The following is a 24,559-nucleotide window of genomic DNA, read 5'->3' on the forward strand; positions in this document are numbered from 1 at the left end:
TGTTAGTATTATATTTCAACTGCTTATGAAGACAACTTAATGCATGACACTCTTATTTCAAGAAGCCCACTTTTATGCACATGGCCAGACAAGTGAGTGCTTCATGTTGTGCTCCCATGTTACAGAAATGTGTGTGTATGACTAATGTGATATGGCTCTGACATACATCATTGTATTGTATGTATGTATGACATACATACATGATTGTATGCCTCGCCTGGAAAAAGAAAAGAGCCCTCCTTCCGACCACCATCTTGAGAGGGAGAGAGGCAGGCAAGCAACAACAGGCCTCGCCTGGAAGAAGAAAAGAGCCCTCCTTCCGACCATCATCTTGAGGGGGAGAGAGGATTTTTGTTTAATTGTATGAGATCGCTGATGTCACTGTTGATGTATTGTATTGCTTTGTGACATGTAGCTTGTATGTTGTAAACCGCTTTGATCTGGAGGAAAAGTGGTATACAAATAAAAATTATTATTATTATTATTGTATTTTTCACATCTGCATCTCAGAAATGTGGAAAACACCATGGGAAACCTAATCCCATGTTGGTTTAAAAGTGATGTATTAAGGACTGACCATGTTTACTTAAATTTCAAAATCCTAAGGACTGCACATATTCAACAGTATCACATTGTAAATATGATTTAGAGATTACAGTGGTATATTGTAAAAACAATACAATAATATTCCAGCTAAAATAATCAAAAGTAATAAGACCCCTAAAACCACAACTAAAAATTATCTAACTAAGATTATCATTATTTATTTTAATTATATTTATTTATATTCCACCTTTTCCCCAGTCTGAGACTCAAGGCAGCTTAAAACAGTTATAAGAAACTTAGCTAAAATATATGAGATACAAAAGATAAGTAAATCATTAAACTAAGCATAAAATTAAAATCAGTTTAAAAACATAGCTAGTAAAAACAACAGATAAACAAAACACAGACAGTACAGCACAGTTTTGCAAGGCACAGTCTCCTTAAGCAGTCATTGTTCAGAGACCTGCCAAAATAAAAATGTCTTAATCTTTTTTCGAAAAGGTGCTCTGAGAAAGAAATTCTAGAGCCTGGAAGCAACCTCCAAGAAGGTACAGCCCTGTAATACCAGACATAACTGTGAGGATGGTGAGACAGAGACAAGCCCCTCCATAGAGGATCTCAAAACATAAGCAGACTGATATAGGAGAATATAGTCCTTCAGATGACCTGGACCTGAGTTGACTAGGGCTTTAAAGGTCACAACAGTCATTTTGAATTCTGCCTGGAAATGAACATGCAGCCTGTGGTTCTGTTGCAGCGAGGGAGTTGTGTGCCGAACAGGGAGCTGGATGATGAGATAAATGGAATGGAAGAAGTAGAATATTGTCATAGTCAAGATGCTGTTATTGATAAATAATCATTCCAGCCCTTGGAAATCTTTTTGGACATTTTGGTCAAGGATCACTAATCATGGTAACTGTGGGATTCTGGGTTTTCAGTTAAAAGAAATAAACTTTTCCCATCTCTGAGCCATCCTAATTCAGAATACTTTGGGCAGTGCTACTCAGAATAATGTCAAGTAGGCAGGTTCATGTGGGAGTAGGTGGCCCCTCAGAAAAAGTTTTTTCAAAAGTGAAAAGGGAAGATTTACAGCTCCACAATGAAGTCAGTCGGTAAGCCTCTGCAGATCTTTTAAGCGGTGGGGAAAGAGGGTATGTATTAAGTTTTTTCCAAGTTGATAGCCAGTGTAATGGCTGTAGTCAGTCAGAGGTCTCTCATTTTTGGGCTACACCAGTGGTTCCCAACCTTCCTAATGCCACGACCCTTTAATACAGTTCCTCATGTTGTGGTGACCCAAACCCATGAAATTATTTTCATTGCTACTTCATAACTGTAATTAAATAGGTGTTTTCCAATGGTCTTAGGCGACCCCCATGAAAGGGTCATTTGACCCCCAAAGGGGTCCCGACCTACAGGTTGAGAACCACTGGGCTACACATTCTGTGGTAAATCAAGCATTCTGCTGATGGAACTTCCTTCCCTTCCCCTCCTGCAGTTTGCTACATTATAACCAGCTTTGGAGAGTTTACAGTTTTCCAGAGGCTATTTTGGGGGCACATGGGGTGTTGCAGTGATGAGGGAAACATTGCTCCCTTTCTGCTGGTTTCAGCTGTTCTGCCTGTGAAAGCTCTGTCCTCTAATACTGTGTTTGTGTTATGATTATACAGCATCTGACGTAGTGATGATAGTCTGCTCCTGTAGTACAAACAAGTAATAATTATAACTAAATCAGTTGTAAAATGATGTTTCTTATAATTGCTAGGAGACTGGTAAATATAGTACTTTTAAATGTTCTTGTTGGTTTTTCCTCAGTTAATTTAATTCAGTATCATATTAATAACTCTAATGGTATCTGTATTGCAAAAGAAAATTATTTATCATTGGAGTATTTGAAAATAGTGTCTTTATTTTTTATTTCCATTGTCAAAAGCAAATGTATTTTTCACTATTAGAACTCTTAAAAAGTAATGGGTGTGCCTTAAAACTATTTGGAAATAGATTTAGGAGGCTGTGACATTTTCTGGGCATTTTATAGGAAATGCATATCAGTGCAGTCAAAGAAAGGGCAAAAAACCCCCACCCAACTGTGCAAACACGGAAGAAATTCAAAGTAGAAATACTTCAAAAAGTTCCTGTTTGTCCAGCACAGGTTGCATTTTGTTCCCTTGTTGCTGATGTTTGCACAGCTCCTGGAATTGTGGAAATACAAGGAGCTTTTGGTTTTGACAGATGGCTGACCTAACAGATCTCTCTGGCCTATTTTCCATAATCAAACCCCATACAGCTTCCACCACATCCTGTCTTGTATCCATAAGACAGTTTCAGGCTTCAAACCACTGCAGCATTGTCAGAAACTGCTACTGTACTTTTTAATGCTTTACTGAATTTAAGTGGCAGTATTAAAAGTAAGAGAATATCTTGCTGCAATGACTCAGGGGCTTGAACCTGAAAAGGAATTCTGCCTATCAGAGATTTAAGAACACTGTATATTTGGGGCTATGTAGGTTTGTTTTGCTGGGAACATTTGGCTGCTGATTCATCAAGCCTTTCAGTTTGCAGCCATGCCCCATATATATATATATATATATATATATATATATATACACACACACACACACACACACACACACACACACACACACTAAGGAAGATTTAAAACGAAATTTTTGTCTTAGTAGGAGTGGAACCTTTTCTGCCAGAATTTTGACACTGTCTGAGGCCTTAGCTATTCCCAGGATATTTTGGTTAACTCTAATCTAAAATGGAGGGACATGGTGGCTTGGTGGTTAAGACACCAATTCTGACACTCATAAGGTCAGAAGGTTGGCAGTTTGGGACCCAAGTGCTGCATGATGGGGTGAGCTCCTGTCACTAGTCCCAGCTTCTGCCAACCTATCAGTTTGAAAGCATGTAAATGCAAGTAGATAAATAGATACAACTTCAGTGGAAAGGTAACAGCATTCATCTTCAGACAATGCTGGCTCTTTGACTTCGTAACAGAGCAAACCTGTACCTTTTAATTTAACCTAAGATGGTAGAGATTTGGTAGGCATTTGAGCACTATAGAGTCACATTGCAGAATTCACACAGAAACTTATAAGGTAGACATTTTATGGCATTGTCATAAATGTAACCAACGTCCCTGAATTTTAGCCACCTGCAATATACACAATTTTGGGGTTTGTTTGTATTTTTGTGTTTTTTAAAAAACAGACAACAGCCATGACAAATCTGTTGCATTAATCTTGGTAACATTTTATAAAAACACTAGGAAGGCTAACAGCTGCTCAGAATGTTTCACCTCATTTAAACATGTGTTTTCTGGCTTTGAATGTATAAATATGGTGGAATACCCCACATTATGTATTGACAAGCACAGTCTTGTGAATGTGGTGTGTTTTTACACCTCACAAACACTGACATTCTCTTTAAGGTATAAAAATACCTTCAGATGAAGGCACTCAGTAAAAGCTGTTTTTACCTCTTGGAAGAGAAGTGACTCTGTATATGGGCAGTAATTGTCTTTTTTAAAAAAAATAATAATACTTATGACTTAGATTGTCCATTGACCTTTCACTATGCAAAGATTTAGGAATTCATGCCTTATTTTTTTATTTCAGGTCGAAGCACTGAACAAGATGAAAACTTTGAATAATCTAATAAAACTGAATGCCATGAAGCAAAGCAGAGCTAAAGGAAAAGAAGCAATGCACACCTGTTTAAAACAAAGAGCATACAAAGAAGCCCTATCTGATCTCCAGTCCCCTCTGAATCCTTCTGTTTTGCTTTCAGAACTTTAGTAAGTGATGTGGTTTTCTGCTTCCACATATGCTTAGGTGGAAACAGATAGGCAGAAGGCTCTTGCTCTTTGACTTCTGTTGGCTGTCTTTCTTAGCAGACATGTTGGCATGAAAGGGAGCATTTTTTTCATGTGCTGACACTCCCTCTTGCTTCAGCCTAGCCATGTAAGCAAATCTTTGACTTTCTAAGGTTAAGATGTCAGTTTGAGTTTGGACTTTTTGTGATTAACTCTGGTACTTCATTGTATACTCCTACTATCTCCAGTAATAATGTGCCACCTTTAAATTAACAGTTTCTTGCTCTGTGTGTGTGTGTGTGTGTGAGAGAGAGAGAGAGAGAGAGAGAGCATGTGCTCAAAGTAACAGACTATGAGGCCAAACAGGCCAAAATAAAGCTGCTTCGGATCACTTTGGAGGTATGCTGTTTAAATGATGCATGTATCTGAAGAGGCTGGAAGCTGCACCAAAGCCATGCTCCAGTCCTAAGGACTGGAGTGTAGCTTTGGCACGACTTCTGGCCTCTTAAAATGCATGTGTCATTTAAACAGCATACCTCCAAAGTGACCCGAAGCAGCTTTATTTTGGCCTGTCTGTTCAGGCCCTTACTGGCAGCATCTTTCTTTCACTGTAGTGAGTATAAAGGGACCAGCAGGGTGTTTTCCCTGTTTTGCATATTTATGCCCATTGACTACAGTTGTTTCTTTTGTGAAACCTTACTGTGGACCGACAGCCAACAACTTACAAACTGGCACTGGTCAATGGACCACCACTATGAGTAGCACTGTTCGGGAGAACCTTTTCAGCAGAAGTAAAAAGTGACTGATTTTGTATAGCAAGGATAAAATGTATTTTCTGAGTAAATATGAATCGTTGTTTGATTTCTTGGAGTTAGTGGTTGCCAGATATAGATTCAAGATCTATGCAAGTAACATGCCAATTTCTGGTGTAAGTGTAACTGATATTGTAGCAGCAAAGTGAGCATTTTGCAAGGCATTTGTCCAAATGATTGGATTTTATTATGCAATTACCATCAGAGTTATTCCATTCTTCTACATTTTGTGGCTTGTTGATTTCCTTACTTAACTCACCAATAATTATTTATTACACTTTTCATTTTAGTGTGGAGAAATGTAAATACATGGACTCTAAAATGAAGCCTTTGTGGATAGTGTACAATAACAAAGTGTTTGGTGGAGATTTGGTGGGAATCATCTTTAAAAATGGAGATGGTAAGGGGAAAAGATTTCTACTGTTACAATTTTCATCTTATCCTCAATAATTACCCCAACATTTTAACACTGAATCTCATAGATTTGATGAACAAAGATGTATTGGAGTATTCCCATTATTGTAGTACAAATTGTAGCCAAAAGCAGCCTGGAAAGGAAATGGAATTTCTTGCTGACTTCATTTAAACTCTCTTATGCAGCAGACTGAAAAACTTTCCTTTAATTTACCAATGATATTGCAGTTCATATAACCCTGTTTGGTCTTTAAAACCCTTTAATTCAAATTACTTAGCAGCTACTTTTTAATGAAATCATATCTTCTTTTCTTCTAGATCTCAGGCAAGACATGTTGACGCTCCAGATGTTACGCCTGATGGATTTACTTTGGAAGGAGGCTGGTCTAGATCTACGGTAAGATTGCCTACAGTTGCACAATTTCTGTGTTCTTTGTAACTAGGCTTGCCATATCCTGCCTGTGGGCGGGACTTTCCCGGTTTTGGGCGGGTCTGCATGGTCCCGCCCCCGGGATTTCGCCCGCCCCCGGGCTGAGGGGAGGATTCCCTCCCCGCCTTAGCCCCGTCCCTGCCGCTGCCGCAGCGAAGCCAGGGCTCAGGCCGGGGGGGAAGCCTCCCTGAGGGGAGGATTCCCTCCCCGCCTTAGCCCTGCCCCTGCCGCCGCAGCAGTGAAGTCGGGGCTCAGGTGGGGGGGAAGCCTCCCTGAGGGGAGGATTCCCTCCCCGCTCGAGCTCCGGTGTCGTCGCCACTGCTGCTGCGGGGCCAGAGCCCAGGCTGGGAGGGAAAGCCTCCCCTCAGTGAGGCTCCTATTCAAATGTAGGACACAAAAAAGTGTCCTACATTTGAAAATTTTGTCCTACATTTGTCCCGGTTTGAGGTCCTGAGGAATGGCAACCCTATTTGTAACCTGTTGTCTTTTGGATGTATATTTTATGTTCTCTTACTGATCAAAACTAAATTAATATTAAACTCCCAAGGCCACACAAATGTTACCCTTTTGTGTAAATATTCCAGATTGTTCTAATGTTTTTTTATGTTAGTGTTTTCATGTTAGGGGGGAGGGTTGTGGATTGTGGAATTTTTAATGCATTTCTCTTTTAATTGTATGTTATTTTACTGCTGTAATCCACTTGGATTCCCTGAGATTAAGCAGAATATAAATAAATATTGTTAATGTTGACTCAGATCATTGCCTCTTGAACTAAATGAGGAAGTCCCAGTTCTCCAGATTCCTGAATCATGGTGCAAATAAGATTTTGTGACAGGATATTAAAGGATGAATTAAAAGCTACTAATTGCATTGTCTGAAAAAATCCTAGCTTCTTAGTATATAGGAAGGAAGAAAGCATATTAAGACAAATGAAAGAGGGGGATCCCAAAACCTTTGTCAGTCTACTGAAAAATCAAAAGCCTAGTTTCTTTTCTATAAATTAAAGACGAATGAAGAGAGACAGGACAATAGGAATAACAATTTAAGGCTAATTTTCACCTTGTCAGTCAAAATAGAGTGTGACTTCAGAAAGGCCTTGCACAGCTGTGAAGTGTAATGTCAGTGCAAGGCTTGGCTACCTTGACTATTGTAGTGCAAAGAAATGACACAGTGTTGTAGCTTTCCCTGAGTCAGTCACCCTTCATGCGTTTGTTATGCATGAAGAAAATATGTAGGGAGGTGACTTCATTATAGTTGCTTCATCTACAAAGCATTTATTGCCAAAGCACTGAGATAGTAAACATCTAGTGGAAATAACTAGTTTACTGCTTTTCACGTGTGTGCTGAGGAATGGCAGTCATAAAGATATAAATTGACTGTACCTTGATAGGCAATTTTTTTGGTGGATGAACTTCTGTTAGGATGTTTGCAGTTCCTCAGTTTGTTTGAGCACTGGACAAAAGAAGTAGCTGTACATATTTATTCCTATATTTTGGTGTTAGACCTTTGGCTTTTAAACCAATAAAGTGAGCTTCTGTACTATAATATTGTGATAGTTGTCACATGTTCCAGATTTCATAATGGTACAGTGTGCACCTCCAAAAAACAACATTGTTAACCAACCTCATATTCTGGTGTGACTTGCTTAGCCCTAGTGGTACGGGAGGCTCTAGATATGACTATTGCTGACAATGCTCCTTCCTCCCTTCTCCACTGTAGGCCTGTTTAAAACAACAGCCAGATCTTTACACCATTGTAAAACTAAAACCAAAAGGCTGCTCTTTGCAGGGAGGGAAATGCACAGTGGCTTTTACAGCGGAGTTCCCAAATCCCTGGAAAGAAAAGAAGAAGGAATAAATGTTCTTATGTTAGATACCTTTAGTAATGATCTTAATATGGAATTAATATTTTGTCACTCACTGTCACTGCATTGACTCAATGTTCCTTTTGTTATCTGCTATAAATTCAAATCCAGAAAAAATGTGTGTCTAGTCATTTGTCTCCCATCCCTCCTTGCCTGCCTTTTCTTACAGAAGAAATTTACTTTTTTTAAGCTATATTCTTAATTCTTTACTCTCTATAATTGTGCAAGGCTTGGAAGATGGTTTAATTGTTGTTGTGTGTGTTGTTTTATAAGAATAGAAAGTGTATTTCTGACATACCAGGTGGTGAGCTTGAGATCATCTCTAAAATATTTTTTGTGGGTGTTTAACAAACCAGAATGAACTCCAAGCACACAGCAATAGCCCACACAGATAAGAGAGATATTTATAAACAAGTGACCCATCAAGCAAATATGCTATTCATGAGAAGGTTCCCTTTAATTGTGTCTGTGATATCAGAAGAATTTAAAGAAGATAGATTTGTTCAGGAAGTATATTATTTTCTTCAGGATAAACAGATGTGCACTCATTTGCTGCAAAGTCAAATACTGATTTACCATCTCTTTGGAAACAGTAAAAATATTTTGAGATTTTTTTTTGGATTTAACAAATAAGATGCTAACTCTTGCCAAGAGTTAGGGCAGGGTCTCCCTCTCTGACAGCTGTAAAAAAAACTGATCGTGAGTTCTGTATTTGCTGCCTCCCTAGTGGAGGGTCAAGGGTGGGGCCTATAAATCAAGCCCAGCCCACACACCTCGCTTGGCAATAAGCAGTGAATCTGGGAGAAACACTTAGAAACACTTTCTCTGAGTCACCCTTATCTGAGGTTGCCTTAAGGAAATGGAAGAGGATGAAGCTGTGCAAAGGTTATGTACAAAACCTCTCAGGAAATGATGAACCAGAATAAAGAAATGGGCTAAATCAACACCAGCAGAGACTCACATGTTTTTGATACATACCATTGATTGCAATGGTAGAAACTGTTAGGGAGAGTTAAATCAGCCAGCACCTGCAATGGTGGCTCAGATGGGCTTTCTGCCAGTGCCCTTGACTAATCTGATCCCATCCAGTCAAGCTGATGTCACTGCACCATAGATAGTGAGATATTATTCTCCTGTGAGAAAATATAGGAGCCTTAAGTCCTGCTGTGGGATTTCTCTACTTTTTCTGGAAGACACTTACCCAAGATTTTCTTGAAAAACCTCAATATGCAGTTACCTGAATAGTATTGAAAGTGTTCTCAGTTAAAGATAGTGAAGGAATACAAATCTGTAGACAAGCAAATTAGAATGTGCAAGTCATCCTGTAATTATTAAAATTCTGCACTTTTGTAACTATTCTGAGAAAGTTACATTCTTCAAGAATTTTCTAACTGAGAATGTAAACTTACTCCCGTATTCCTTTCCAATGAAGAAGGAAATTCTGAAGCTATGGCATCTAGTGAATACTATCTACCTAAGTGTATCTGCCCATTATAATAGTCATGTTCATTAACCAGAAGAATATTTTATCTTCCAACATTATCAAAATGACTCATTCCTATGAAAAACAAAACTGTTGTGACCTGGCCTGTGGTGACACATTCTGAGGAGCCCTGGTGGCACAGTGGTTAAATGCCTGTACTGCTGCCACTCACTCACAAACCACAAGGTTGTGAGTTCAATACCAACCAGGGGCTCAGGCTCAATGCAGGCTTGCATCCTTCCAAGGTTGCTAAAATGAATACCCATCTTGATGGGAGCAGTTAGCTTACAGTTGTAAACTGCTGACAGACTGTTTAGAAGTGGTATGAAGTGGTATATGAACGAAGCTGCTTTTCTGATAATACCTTGACGCCAAGGATGGATAATGAGAGCCAACATGGTGTAGTGGTCTGAGTGCTGGACTACTCCAGAAACCAGGATTTGACTCCCTGCTCAGCCATGGAAACCTACTGGATGACCTTGGGCAAATCATACTCTCAGTTTCAGAGGAAGGCAAAGGCAAATCTTGCCAAGGAAACCCACTGATAGGGTCACCATACGTCAGAAATTACTTGAAAGCATACAAAAACTACCATATATTTTCAGTTAGTTTGTTTTAAAAAAATCAGTTGCTTTGTGCCTTCAAGTCTTCTCTGACTTTTATCAACCCATACGCAACCAACCCTGTCACACAACAGCAAGGGATGGGTAACTACACTGAGACCAAAAGCCACTTTATTGTATTCCTGTATTGAAACAGCTTCACTGTCTACCGGTTCATTTCTGAGCACAATTCAAAGTGCTGGTCATGACCTATAAAGCCTTACATGGTTTAGGTCCAGACTATTTGAGAAACCATATCTCTCCATACAAACTATGTAGAAAAAGTCCTAAGCTCCTCAGGAGAAGGCTTTCTCTCAGACCCACCACCATTACAGGCTCACCTGGTGAGGACATGAGAGAGAGCCTTCTCGGTAGCTGCTTCCACCCTGTGGAACTACTTTTCGTGGGAGGCTAGGCTGCCCCCCCCCCCCCTTGCTGGCCTTCCTCCGGCAAGCAAAAACATTTTTATTCAAGCTTTTTAAAATGATACAAGCCTGGTTTTATTGCGGGTGATGGGGGTGGTTTAAATTATGTTTTCAACTTTTGTATGTTTTAAATCTTAACCTCCTAGTGTTTTTAATTAGATTATTTTAATTGTTTTTAAACATGTTGTTGTTTTTTTATATATATATTGTGAGCCACCTTGGGTCCCTTTTGGGGAGAAAGGCAGGATAGAAATAAAACAAATAAGTAAATACACACACATACATGCATAAAATATTTCAGCAAAGTGGTCATAATCACACTTTGATTTTATTTTTTAATTAAAATGTAAATAAATAAATAAATGTAAACCTTAATCAATTCTTAATTGTAATTAGCTAGAGGATCATTAATGTAATTACCATACTTTGATTACTCAGCAATCACTCAGTAACTGTAGCACAAGAAGCTCTTGGAAGCAACGGGAACTCTATGATTATTGGTGGACTAATAGAGCATCATAGAGACTTGGAAGTGGCTAGCCAGGGAGTACTATGAGGCTTGGAAATCTTCTCCTGTGTTTGAGAAAGAGAACTGCTCCATGTTCCAAGGAAGGCTTATAGTGATTAATTCATGCTCACTTAAGTTAATTGCTTCCCCACTTCAAGAAAAGGAAGGGCTCTGAATTTTCAAATTTATGGTAATTACTTCCTCCACTTTAACCAACTGACATCCCAACATTAAATCTACCATTTTAGAGAGCTGCTTTAATTCCACTTTCCCACTTGGCCATAGCAAAAGCACCAAACCACACTGCACACCTTGAAAGCTGCACAGCTTGAACTGATAAGAGACAATCTGTATGGACCTTAAGAGAACATTGCAGAAGATATACTGCTGAAGCAAAGAAATAGCAGTCATTTCTGAGATTGTCAGTAGATCTGTCAGTCAGTAGTAGTCTTTATATAGTTCTTTGGTAGGGTAAAAGGATCCTACTGACAGATGTGGAAGGCAAGGATGAGGTGGACAGGGCCCTGAGGATTTGTCCCCAGCTTGACTCCTGTCAAACTGTCTCTCTGAGGAGGATGTTTTTTCCTCAGTTGTGAATGGTACCATCCTCTGGGGTCTGACCTGCTTTCATCGTAGCCTGCTTTTGAAGGGGAAGTTGTTGGAAGTGTGCCTAGTGCAAATTGCAAGTGGTGTATGTGTGTGTGGAATTTCACAAAGTATAACAGACAGAAGCAGTGTACTTTTAACCAAGCAAAACCTGCCATGTTGTGACCAGTGCTCTAAAAGCTCTTCCCTACTTCTTGAAGAGAAAGAGGAAAAATTCAGAAGCTTTGGTGTTGGGTGTAATCTCCTGGATACAGGATATGGCTTGGGACACTTTTAATTGCATGGGGAAATGTTGAATTGAACAGTAGGGGAAGTTTTAAAAGATAGATGGAGAACAAAGAGAATATACACCAGACCTATATACTTACTTACAATAGAAATCTGGTATGTGTTCACTCTGCCCCACATTCACCTTTTTATGCTTTCTTTCACTCTGTTAGATATACTTTGCATAAACTATAGTTCAGGACTACTCAAAGCCAGTGACAGCTGATCCCTGGCAATTTTTCAGGAAATAAAGAAACAGTTGCATCCAGTGGGGGTGAATATAGTGCTGGTCCCTGACATATTGCATAATAATAATTGCCAGTCCTCTGGATCAGATCACCTGAGAAGCACTTCTATAGTTCATGGAAATTAAACTTGTAGATTTCCCAGTCCTCCACAAGGTTTACCTAAATAATTTGAGAATATCCACAGTACCATTTAAGTCATTCTGTACTAAATTCTCAGTTTTGGCATGGACTCCCTAGCTGGCAACTGAACAGCTGGAACATTTTGATCTATTTAAGTCCAAAGAGTAGTAGAGTTTAAGATGTCAAGATCCAGTCAGTTGTAGTTGTGAATAATGCACATGTATTTGAATGTTGATTTCCTTCACAATATTCAGAAGTGGCAATTTGATAATGGTCTCAGCCTGTTGCTTCTATGAATATTTTACAGAAAATACTTTCCATAGAGGAGAAATAATTGTTCATTCTTTCAAATACGTTTTGCCCATTTAAGATGGTAGCAATTTAGAATAAAGGAAATAGTGCCACCTTTTGTCAAAATGCTACAAGTTCATGGCAGTGAATTTTCTTCCATTGTGTCTTTATGCAGTGCTGAACAGTCGTAAAATTTTGACTTATTAATCCTTGACCACCTGTCTTTCAGATTAGCCTGTTTGTTGCTGCAGCTCATTAAACTTGCCAGGAGAGATTTGACATATGCTGTGTGAATTTAAAACAGTAGTAAAGACCCATTTCTTCTGGCAAACCTACCCAATCAGTTTTAAACTGTGAATTTTAATTTGGTATATTTTTAATTTTATGTCTGGATAATTTTAATATGTAATGGTCATCTTAATCCTATGTTTATGTGTATTAACCTATGTATTTAAATGGTTTTATTTGTTTTGTTATATATTGTATTTTAATCTATGCTATACCTGTTTTTGTTTTTGTTTAGATCTTACTGATTTATGTATAATTTCTTTATTTTCTTAGGATGTTGCCTTATGGTTGTTTAGCGACAGGAGATCTTTCTGGCTTAATTGAGGTGGTTTCTACTTCTGAGACAATTGCAGACATTCAGCTAAATAGCAGTAATGTTGCTGCTGCTGCTGCATTCAACAAAGATGCTCTTTTAAACTGGCTGAAAGAAAACAATACAGGGTAAGTTGGTACATCCTAATTAATTTACTGTTAAGCTTGAATGAGATCAGACAGGGTTATTCTGTTGACGGAATTCCCTCTTCCAGCAGTAAAGAGTGGCACAGAGTCTGGCATCCCCTTTTGAGGGTACTTAAGACCTCAAAACCTATTTGAGAAGAAGTGGAAACCCACTGGAACAACACTTTTGGGACAGTGCAGACAGCGTCAGTGGGTTCCATGGAGTCTCATGCTAACAGACATAGCTGGATTTAGATTTGGATTTAGGCCTTAGGCAGTCAACTAGAGGACAGAATGGCACTTTACAGTGCACTAGAGAATGGAGACATATGAAAACTGGAGGAAGGAATTTCAACAATTTAAGATATGCAGATGACACCACATTAATAGCAGGACTTAGAATGACTAGTTAGAAAGAAAGTAGTTGAAGGAAGAAAATGCAAAGGCAGAGTTACAGTTAGATATTAAGAAAACAAAAACAATGATGACAGATAATTTATATAACTTTAAAGTGTATGACAGTCTTTTTAATCCTTGCCCAGCCCTGCCCCTTCTTGACCTCTGTCTAGCTGGAAGTTTTTTACCAGCATCAGTATTGGGAGGAGCTTGAAAGAGAACTGGAGAAACATGGATGATTGGTATGAGGTTGCAGTAGCTTGTCTACAGTAAAGTTAGGCACTAAATCTTGATTTGGGGGAAAATGGCATTCTGCCTTAGCCAGTCCTTTTGTAGCCATGGGTTCCTGTCTACAGTAAGCAAGGTAAACAGCAGCTGCCTCCAGAATCCCTTACCAAGCATGTGTGGACAATAAAACAGAGAGAAAGGGGGAGAGCAGATAATACTGCCTCATCAGCTACAACTACTGCAACAACAACTATATTTCCAATCTTTTTAAAAAATCAGTTTGATTGTGTACTTTCAAGTTGTTTCTTACTTGTGGTAACACTAAGATGAACTTATCATGACTTTTTCTTGACAAGATTTGTCCAGGAGGGGAGGGGCTTGCTGTTGCTTCCTCTGAGACTGAGAGCGTATGGCTTGTGCAAGGTCACCCAGTGGGCTTCTGTAGTAGAACCGGGATTCAAACCCTGGTCCTCAGAGTAATTGTCTAATATTCAAACCACTACACTATGCCAGCTCTCAATAATGAGACAGTAATTTTAACCCTTGATTCTGGTAGATTTAATATTCAGTTCTGTACATAGTGAATAAACTGTTAGATTTTTAAATCTCCACACAATAATTGTGAAAGATATATCCAGACATAGAATCATAGAATCACAGAGTTGGAAGAGACCACACGGGCCATCCAGTCCAACCCCCTGCCATGCAGGAAATCCAAATCAAAACATCCTCAACAGATGGCCATCCAGCCTCTGCTTAAAGACCTCCAAGGAAGGAGAATCCACTACACTCTGAGAGAGTGTGTTCCATTGTCGAACAGCCCTTACTGTCAGGAAGTTCTTCCTAATGTTGAGGTGGAATCTCTTTTCCTGTAGTTTGCATCCATTGTTCCGGGTCCTGTTCTCTGGAGCAGCAGAAAACAAGCTTGCTCCCTCCTCAATATGACATCCTTTCAAATATTTAAACAGGGCAATCATATCACCTCTTAACCTTCTCTTCTCCAGGCTAAACAACCCCAGCTCCCTGAGTCGTTCCTCATAGGGCAAGGTTTCCAGACCTTTCACCATTTTAGTTGCCCTCCTCTGAACACGCTCCAGTTTCTCAATGTCCTTTTTGAATTGTGGTGCCCAGAACTGGACACAATATTCCAGGTGGGGCCTGACCAGAGCAGAATATAGTGGCACCATGACTTCCCTTGATCTAGACACTATACTTCTATTGATGCAGCCTATTTTGAGTCTTACATAAGCATTTAAGATATATGCACACTTACTTTGTGAGAGCCAGTGCAATGTAGTGGTTTGAGCATTGGGCTATGACTTTGGAGAAGAGAGTTCAAATTCCCACTCATCCATGGCAACCCACTGGGTGACCTTGGATGTGACTTGCCTCAGAAGAAAGCAAAAACAAACCCCTTCTGATTAAATCTTGCTAAGAAACCCATGTAATAGTTTCATATTATGGTCTCCATAAACTGGAAATGTCTTGAAGACATTTTCTGTAGGCATTGTCTGTTAATGCATTCCCTGTTCATTTTTATGTATTCACAATGAACCATTTAAAGGACAGTTGTAGGTTTCTGAGAAATTCCTGCAGCAGAATAGATGTGTAATCTTTTCAGAGACTGGTAAGTTCCAATAAATCCACTATATAGTAAACTCGCAATATGTCTCTAACTGGTAGCTTGAAGTAGTTCCAAGGCAGCTTTGCCATTCTATCTAGAAAAATAACTTTCACAATCCTGTGCTTGGATTATAATTTATTTGATCCTTTCAAATATTTGCTATGCAACTTTTTTTTAAGTTATTCAAATTCAATTTCTTCCAATTTAGAGATGACCTGGATCGTGCCATTGAAACATTTACATTATCTTGTGCTGGCTACTGTGTAGCTACTTATGTACTGGGCATAGGAGACAGACATAGTGACAATATCATGGTCAGGAAGAATGGTCAGGTGAGTGCCATATGAAAGTAAAGCTTACAGGATCTTCAAGGGAAAATATTTGGGGTGTCTATCCTTCACTAGTGTTGTTTACTTCTATGAGTCTCAGCATAAACTAACATTCATCACTACCTGGCTTTCAGTCTATAATGAAGCCAATCCTGTTTTGTCTTGCAGAAACAATACTTCAATAGCATAGCTATTGTACAATTAGAATCCCACTACCCATATGTAAAGGGGAAGGGATTACACAATCTCTCCCTCTTTTATCCTAAAAAGTTTCTAAAGGAACCTTGCTTATGTTTTTAGAAACATGGAGTTTGGTTTTGTCTTATATATCACTGATGACTTCTCCCTAGGGCCATATGCTTCATATTGTGCTAGTTGATCTTCTACTTCTAAAAAATCTGATAGTTTAAAAGATATAAACATTTTCTAAACATTTGTAAGTGTTATAAGAGGTGGCTGGAAGAAAATGTCTCTGTATTACATTTTGGAGTAAATGTGCTTAATAATGTTAAAATTTTTAGAGCAAAAAATTATGAAATAATTACTTATTTCCCTGAGCCACTAACTTTCTTTTTTCCCCAAAACTCTTTTTCTAGCTCTTTCACATAGATTTTGGACATATTCTTGGAAACTTCAAATCAAAATTTGGAATTAAAAGGGAACGAGTGCCTTTCATCCTCACCTATGATTTTATTCATGTCATTCAGCAAGGGAAAACTGGAAATACTGAAAAATTTGGTCGGTTAGTACTGCTTGATCCTTGGTCTTATAAGGGTTTCAGTAGGCAGTAAAATGAAACCAGATCATAACTGTGAACAAAATTACAGCACTCTGATATTATCTTAGTGCTAAAATAGTATTGTACTGATCGTTCTAAGCCAGAGATGAGAATCATACAGAACTCCTACTGTTGTTTTTACTGCAAATCCCAGCATTCCATCATCATTGGCTGTGTTGGCTTTTATTCCTTTATTTATATCCTGCCTTTGTCACAAAGCTGGGGCTCAAGATGGCTTAAATGATAAAAACAAATACAGGTAAAAACACATGTAGCTAAAAATTTACAGTTATGCTTAAAATAGTATGAAACTGTCTATAGAACTAAAAACATTTAAAATGTTGGTTTAGAAGCAAAGAATAAAAGCAGTACAGCACACTATGAAAAGCCCTGTTCTGATAAAACAATTAGTTCCCAAAAGTCTCTTGGAAGAAAAAAATCTTAACATCAGGAGCTCTTTCACACTACACAATTATAGCCCTATTGTTTCACTTTTATTGCAATGGAAACATCCTGTGGAATCCTGGGTTTTGCAGTTTAGAATTCTCTTATGGTGATCCCTAGTGCCTCCCTAAACTGCAGATCCCAAGAGTTCATAGGATGTTGCCATTACAGTTAGAGTAGAATCATAGCACTACATCCCTACAGTGTGAAAGAGCCCCAGGTTGGCAGGAGACTCAGTCCATTTGCTGAGATGCCATGAGCTGGCCTTGTACCTTGCACTAACCAAGCATAAATGACTGGCAAAAATTGGAGGAATATATTTCTCCAATTTGGAGGAAATTGGAGGAATATATTATTTCAAGGCACTGAGGGAGCTGAGCAATCACAAACATTTTGCCCCCCTCTCCAAACTGTCTCATCAATTATATCTATTTTTTTTAATGTCTTGCTACTGCTGTAAACTGTAGCAATTAAGTTTCACCTTGCTTTTGAAGACTACCATTCTGCTTTGGACACATTGCTACTGAATCATAACAATTGCAGGTATTGTGATGGGTTAAAGAGTTTTGTGTCTAGCCATTGAAATATTCTCAGCATAGATTTCCGACCATGAGGATGCATAGGCATCTTCAAGGGAAAAGAGCTCTTATAGACCCATGCTCTCAAACATCTGAAGCAACAAGTTTCTTTTAAAAAGTCAGAGGAAAACTAGACCACCCCAAAATAGACCACCCCAAAGGAGCGGTTTGCTGCCACCCTTTTGAGTGCCAGATTGGAGCCACAGCAACCACATGCTGCAGCCTCAACCCAGCTTTTTCCCAGCACAAAATGAAGTGGCAAAATGCTGCTCCTTTTTGTGCTGGGAAAAAGACACCTTCGCCGCTGCAGTGGTGGTTTTTCCACATTTTGGTGGTGTGCAGTGTCTAAACTCCATTCTGACCAAATGCCGCAATGCTTCTGCCATGTGATCACTAGGCAGTTTCACAGCAGCCTCCCTGCGACATGGGGACATGTGTTGTGCGTGCGCCATACCCCCAAGCTGCTGGAACGCCAGCTCTTTTTGCCAGTCTGCTCAGCCCCTAGGATAATTTGGTTCATAAAACCCAGCTAGCTATAAGAAAAGGAGAAAACTGCTGTAATGCAGTTTGTAGCCAGTTAGCTTTTGAGATATATATTTATTTTTCCAAACTGTCAAATTTCAGCTACTTTTTAATTTTGAAAGGTATCCCTCAGTGTCCTAGATTTGAAGGCTATGGGTTGCTACCAATACATGTATACATACACACAAAGAGCATATCACAAGAGTGGAAACACTCTCATTCACACATCAACTGGTATGAAAGTGATAGTGCTTCCTTTTTGACTGTACTAAGAAGGTGAAATGTTCATCCCCACTGGGTACAAGAAATAATGTTTGTTACCAGGCCCAGCCAAATTTTGTTGGTGCTTGGAAAGATACAAAATATTCCAAGTGGCAAATTTTCCATGAATTCATTTGTTTAAAAAACTAAGATTCCACTTCTTTTTTAAAACTGCCCTAAAATTGCTTCAGTTATAAAGTATTAAAAATGAAAATGTTTTGTATCTTAATATTATTTTTTCAATTTTCCCAACTATTACTGTTTCCAAATATTAAGTCTAATAAGTACAGCATTAGAAAATTACCATTTGAATTATATGTTGAAACACTGAAAATACATGTAAATACATTTAGATATGCATGAAATGCATGTGGGAAATGGTCAGCTTGGCATATGTCTTCTTATCACTAGGGGGCAGTTCAGTATTTGTTTCCAACAATAGTATACACAGTACACAGCAGTATAACACAATACACAACCTTTTCCAGTCTATAAGTTCTTGTACTTCTCAGCAGAACATCTTAAAAGTTTTTGCTGCAGTCTGATTTCAGATTTTGAAAGGCCTTTACCTTGTTGTCTAATGCAACACTATAACTTATGTAAGATTTATACTTTCTCATAGGCTTCAATAATGTTCATAAAAAGTATTATCTATTGCCATTCAAGACAAAAAGCAAACAATTTGCAAGTGAATTCTTTCTCAAAATAAATAACATGTGCCAGTTGTTTTGTTACATATCTATTTGCAAAGTAGCGTAAAACTGGAGGGAGGGGATGAATTAAAAATGTCAAATAACATTAGTGAGGCATTCCTGTTCATGCAACTGAACTAGATCAGATGACCTGGAGTCTGGCCCACTTTTGGTTGCCCTGCTTTACAGTGTGCATTCTTTGTGAATGTTAAGGTTTCGCCAGTGTTGTGAAGAAGCATACTTGATTCTGCGAAGACATGGGAACCTCTTTATCACGCTCTTTGCACTGATGTTAACTGCTGGGCTTCCAGAACTGACCTCTGTTAAAGACATCCAGTATCTGAAGGTAAAACACAACTGTGAAGCTCAAATTGTCCTTGCATTTTCTGTCCCCTTTGTGGTCATTATTATGTGCTATCAAGTTGGTTTCGATTTATGGTGACACTATAAAAAAGAGAACTTGAAGAGGCCTGTTACTGATAGCCCTGTTCAGGTCTTGCAAATTCAGGGCGCCAGCTTCCTTTATTGCAGGCATGGGCAAAGAGCGCCCCCTCAGGCAAATTTTGTCATCCTTAGGGCACCCCAGAGGTTCAAGTTCCAAAATCTTTTATTCTAAAACTGTGTCTCAGGCCTTTGGCCATTTGTTTCTGTAGTCATATCATATCTGTTATCATCAGACTTATTTTGATTGTATAAATTATCTAGTAACCATGTTTGAATTGCAGGGAGGGATAAGCACTTAAACTATTCTTCACAGAAGGCAGGCAGGACCCATTGCAGTCTATGGGCTATATGTGAGCCTCCAAGCCCAGTTTTTTGCTCATATAGCACGCCTGTGCGTCTCCATGCAAGGCATAGTCAAAGTGTGATCCGTGGGCTGCATACTGCCCCAAGGGTTTAAAAAATACAATTTTCTTTCAATTTCTTGCCCCAAAATGCCTGTTAGGATGCATGGGGTACTTTCTATATGTTGAAAGGCCTTCCCAGCAATTTTAGACCCAGGAGAAGCCTTTTTAAAAATAAGTGAAAAGGAAGTGACTTCTAGTCACTTTCTGTTGTTAAAAAAAAGTGTTTGGAGGGGGAAAATGCTGTTGGTGGATGCAGTTTTTCAAGGTCTCTGGAGAGGGGGAGAGTACCTAGTCTTCCATAGTTGCCCTATGCAGTTAATACCCCCTCTTTTTTCATTCTTTCTTCAGAACAGGCCCTCATGTTTCTAGAAAATATGAAGATGATTTTTACCCAGGCAGTAACTTGTGGGCACTTCTGATTTTATTTTTTAAAGGCCCTTCCTATGTTCCCTTTAGATGTCTCCTGGGCCTAAAACAACAAGTACTGGCAAAAACATGAGGTGATTGCCACCCATACAATGTCTAGAAGGTACAGGGGACTTTTAAAGTAAAAAAAAAAGTGGAAGTTGGGGAGTGTTGTCCTCCAAAGTCCAGTAGCCTTTGTGTGTATAGCTCTTGAATTGTTCATTCCTGTTGAATGGGGTGGAATGGGGCCATGGTTTGATTAAAACAGGAGAAAGGAGGAGTTGAAGATTGTGGATTTCATAAAAGATTGCCTTACTCTCCCCACCACACACACACACACACATTGAACAGCATAATCATTCTCTTTCCTTTATTCTAGAATGGACAGGGGTTGGCAAAGTGTGGCCCTCCAGGGACATTTTTGTGGCCCCCCAGGACATGGCATGGGTCTAAAACATTTTGCCCCAAAGTGCCTTCTAGGGAGTGGGGACCATTTTGGGGCACATTTTAGGTCCCTCCTAGGCCATTTTATATCCAGCAAAAGCCTTTCTCTAAAACTGGAGGGCATTATGTGACATTTGAGGGTAAAAATTGGAGGAGTTTGGGGGTTTGAGGATGTGGTAGTGGTGATGTGGCCCTGGAGCAGGGTGGGAGAGTAAATACTGTATTCTTGTTGAGTCCACAATCACAGTCTTGGGGGCTTCAGTGAATAGTGATTCTCCTCTGCTTCACTGGCTTAAATCAGAAGTCAGCTTATGGTTTTGCAGACAGGGGGCTGAAGAAGCACAGTTTTGGCAGGATGTGACGCACAGTGGGTCCCAGGAGTCAAATGTGGTCCTGCAGAAGTTGAATATTCTTGTCCTAAACTATTATTTTCTTTAAAAAGCAATCCACAGCTTCTTGCATGTACCTTAAGGATAGCACCTGGCAAAGTTCAGATGGATATAATATTTTTTGTACTCTCTGATGTAGCAGATATTGCTCTTCACAGTGTAACAAGTGTTTCCATAGTCCCACAACCCTACCGTGTGCTGCAAAATAGTAGTAATGATACATGACCAATGAGGCCAACTAGAGACAAGTAAGGGCAGGTGAATATATTGGGAATGTAAGAAAAATAGTTGTCTTGTCAATACTTTTTCTTTCTTTCTAGGATTCCCTTGCCTTAGGAAAGAATGATGAAGAAGCACTAAAGCAGTTTAAGCAGAAATTTGATGAAGCACTCAGAGAAAGCTGGACCACTAAAGTGAACTGGATGGCGCACACTGTTAGGAAGGATTACAGATCCTAGATGGTTTATGAATTTGCACTAAGCTTAAAGTTACCCTGACAGTAAAGTATTAAAAGGGAGACAACAGACCTGAGGAAATTGCTTGAGCATTTCCTGATTATTTTGCACTCTGTTTTGGAATGCTTTGATGAGATTTTGTAAAATTAGCAGACGTTGTCAATAATCACTTCTGCTGACTTTGCACGCAAAAAGCTATTACTAAGCTTTTATATTATTATTTTGATACACTGAGAAACTGTAAATATTGGGGATTTTTTTTAAAAAAAAGTTTAGGTGGCATACTCTAACTTTGAATTGTTAGAGACGTCTTGAACTGATTGCAAAACAGTGTCAGAGGTTTTTGGATGTCTTTCAAGTCTTCAAGTGAACATTGTGTGTGTGCGTGTGTATATACATTTTTTTACTGGCATTGACATATTTGTTCTACTGTAAATAACAACTGCCAGATTATTGTATAGCCAGAAGCTGCTTATTGTCTTGAACTGCTACCAGAAGAACAGATATTTCTATACTTCATAAATGGGAAATTAATTTTTTTTAAAGATAATTTTGCTCAAGTTCTCAATGCTGGTGTAAATGTGTTTAGAATTTGTCTATAATTTGGGAACAACCTTGAGCTGTTGAAAAATTTGCCCATGGAGTGGACTGTCTTTGTGAATTATTGAACCTTGCCTTTTCTTTAGAAGCTTCCATGAAGAGTTATCCTGACGGTTTTCCAGTGACATCCATAACAATTTGTATAGTTCACAAACACTGTTTAATATAAGTAAATGGAAAACCTATGCTTGAACACTTACCAGGCAGCTACATCACAAAACAAGAAAATTGTATGTCAAAGATGTGTGATTTCATTTTAAATTTTGTTAAAATGCAACCATTTTTTTTTTAAAAAAAAGAACTCCAAATTGGGGTCAGGTCTATTATTTACAGTGTTCCTAAATTACCTGTAGTGATATTGTTTGTCTTGTCCAAGTCTGTGTTCAGCCTGGAGAAAACTGGATTTATTTTAATTTATAAGATGTGGTACCGTACTAAAGGTGCTTAATACATGAGCAATTCAAATTAAAAGTGCAATAGGAGCTGCTGGTTGAAGATGTAACATGAAATGTTTTAAAACAGTGGCAAGATGGACTTCTAACTACTGCTTGCTTGCCAAAGAACACTGGTAGTTTTTAGTTTTGGTGATGATTGAATAAAAGTAATTATATATCAAGTTACCTTTGGATCAAAACATTGATTTTAAACGGGGATTCCATTAAAGACGATTTTGTCAAAGGTATGTGTGAATGTTTCTCGGTGGGCAACTTGTGGCCTTCTATGTCTCCCATCACCCTCAGCTATCATACCATATGGTAAGGGATGAGAATTGTTGTCCATGCAATATCTGGAGGGTCACACATCTCCAGTCCTACTTAGAAGTGCACTCTGTATGGATGGATGTAATTCTTTGTTTGATCTACTATCAAGTTGAGGATCTACAATCCATAAAAAGGTTAAACCTTGATAGGCAACATATCATACATTTGAATTTAAGTTACAATTATCTCTCTCCTCTTGCTTGTATCATTCATGTTATTTCTTATTGGCTTGGCCTTTTCAAGCATTCTACCCCTTCAAAAAATTAGACCTGTCAACTTGCAGAAACTATTTTATAGACCTTATTTTCACTTGTGTATATTCAGTCTCTTTTCTATACCTCTCTGGGCTGTTATAATATATTGCAGCTTTTCATAACATTAGAAACTAATCAAATGCAAATCAAATTAATGAGTCAATAGTGGATTTTACATTTGGAATTCATTTGTTTGAATTCCCATTTGTTTTTGTAATTGAAATGAATGACACTCTTTCAGTTTTTCATCAAGCTATTAAAATGATTGTACATCCCTGTTGTCACACTATGCTTATAATGGCTTTTTGCTGAAGTTGATTTCTTTTGAGAGTCTACTACCCTTTAAGTTCACATTGCACTAGATTCAAGGGGAAATGGAAGGAAAACCAATGCTGTTCTGCCAACTCTTGCAAACATCAATATGATGTTATACTAGGTACGTTTGTCCAAACATTTTCATGCTTTTGCTTTTAAAAGTAGTTACCCAAGCAAAAGTATATATTCTGATGTAGCTGCACATCTGTCATTCAGTTCTTTAGATAAAATATTTTATAATTGGAACATGTTTTCTCAATACTGAAAGGTATCTTATTGATCTGGCTTACTTGTTTTGCCCAAGGAAATGGCATCATCTAGATAATACAAATGCAGGTTCCATTCTTTCATGGCTAGACTAGGTACAGTAAATAGCTCTGATCTCAAGAGTTTGGAAGGTTACATTTGCTTAGTCTACATTCTACACTAATAGGAGCAAAATTACCTTCTTCCTATTGATGAAACATATACTTTATTCCTTTTTATATACTTCCATAATTATATACTTTTCTACCTGTTAAGATATTTTCAAAAATGGATTTCCTGTTGTTGTCTTAAAAAAAACATTTTTCCATAAAAGATATACAGTACTTGGCATGTTTTAGGAGCCATTCCTATATAGAGATATAATGAAAGGATGATCAACAAGTAATCCTGTGGCATCTTAAAGATAAACAGCTGCAATGCTGCATCAGAGGCTATAATGCATAACAGTATACTATTGAATTACAATGATGTACTACAGCACACAGTAGAAAATGGCACATTTTGTATTTGGACCATTGTACAATAGCAATACTGCTGATTGTGCTTGTGCAGTACTGCCCATGGCATAGCTGCTCTCAAGAATGATGAATATTGTACAACAGCGCAATTCAACTTTACACAGACTTAAATCACTTTACAATGATGTAAATTCCCAACAGGATGCCAGCCAGATATGTTTATTTGGCATAAGCATTTGTTCACTCCAGCCTGATTCATCAGATGCAGAGTGGGCTGGAGTCTTTGAAAGCTCATACAAAATAAAACCTGTTAGTCTTTCAGGTACTTCAGGACTCCTTGCTTTTGCTGCAG

General features: G+C 38.5%; 1 protein-coding gene across 6 annotated transcripts in view; it reads left to right on the forward strand.

Annotated features, from left to right (window-relative positions):
* Positions 1-23,316, forward strand: part of PIK3CB (phosphatidylinositol-4,5-bisphosphate 3-kinase catalytic subunit beta) — a 108,607-nt gene extending 85,291 nt beyond the window's left edge. For all 6 annotated transcript variants that reach the window (XM_089509262.1, XM_089509264.1, XM_089509263.1 and 3 more), the window contains 8 exons: positions 4,167-4,345; positions 5,466-5,575; positions 5,908-5,986; positions 12,995-13,162; positions 15,616-15,739; positions 16,333-16,478; positions 19,225-19,357; positions 21,418-23,316. In XM_089509262.1, the coding sequence (XP_089365388.1) occupies positions 4,167-4,345; positions 5,466-5,575; positions 5,908-5,986; positions 12,995-13,162; positions 15,616-15,739; positions 16,333-16,478; positions 19,225-19,357; positions 21,418-21,555 (1,077 nt within the window). In that variant the 3' untranslated portion in view covers positions 21,556-23,316. The remainder of the gene's footprint in view (positions 1-4,166; positions 4,346-5,465; positions 5,576-5,907; positions 5,987-12,994; positions 13,163-15,615; positions 15,740-16,332; positions 16,479-19,224; positions 19,358-21,417) is intronic.
* Positions 23,317-24,559: the final 1,243 nt, after the last annotated feature.

Source organism: Sceloporus occidentalis, unplaced genomic scaffold (assembly GCF_023333645.1).
Source record: "Sceloporus occidentalis isolate IW3139 unplaced genomic scaffold, rSceOcc1.0.p SCAF_2, whole genome shotgun sequence".
Lineage (NCBI taxonomy): Eukaryota > Metazoa > Chordata > Lepidosauria > Squamata > Phrynosomatidae > Sceloporus > Sceloporus occidentalis.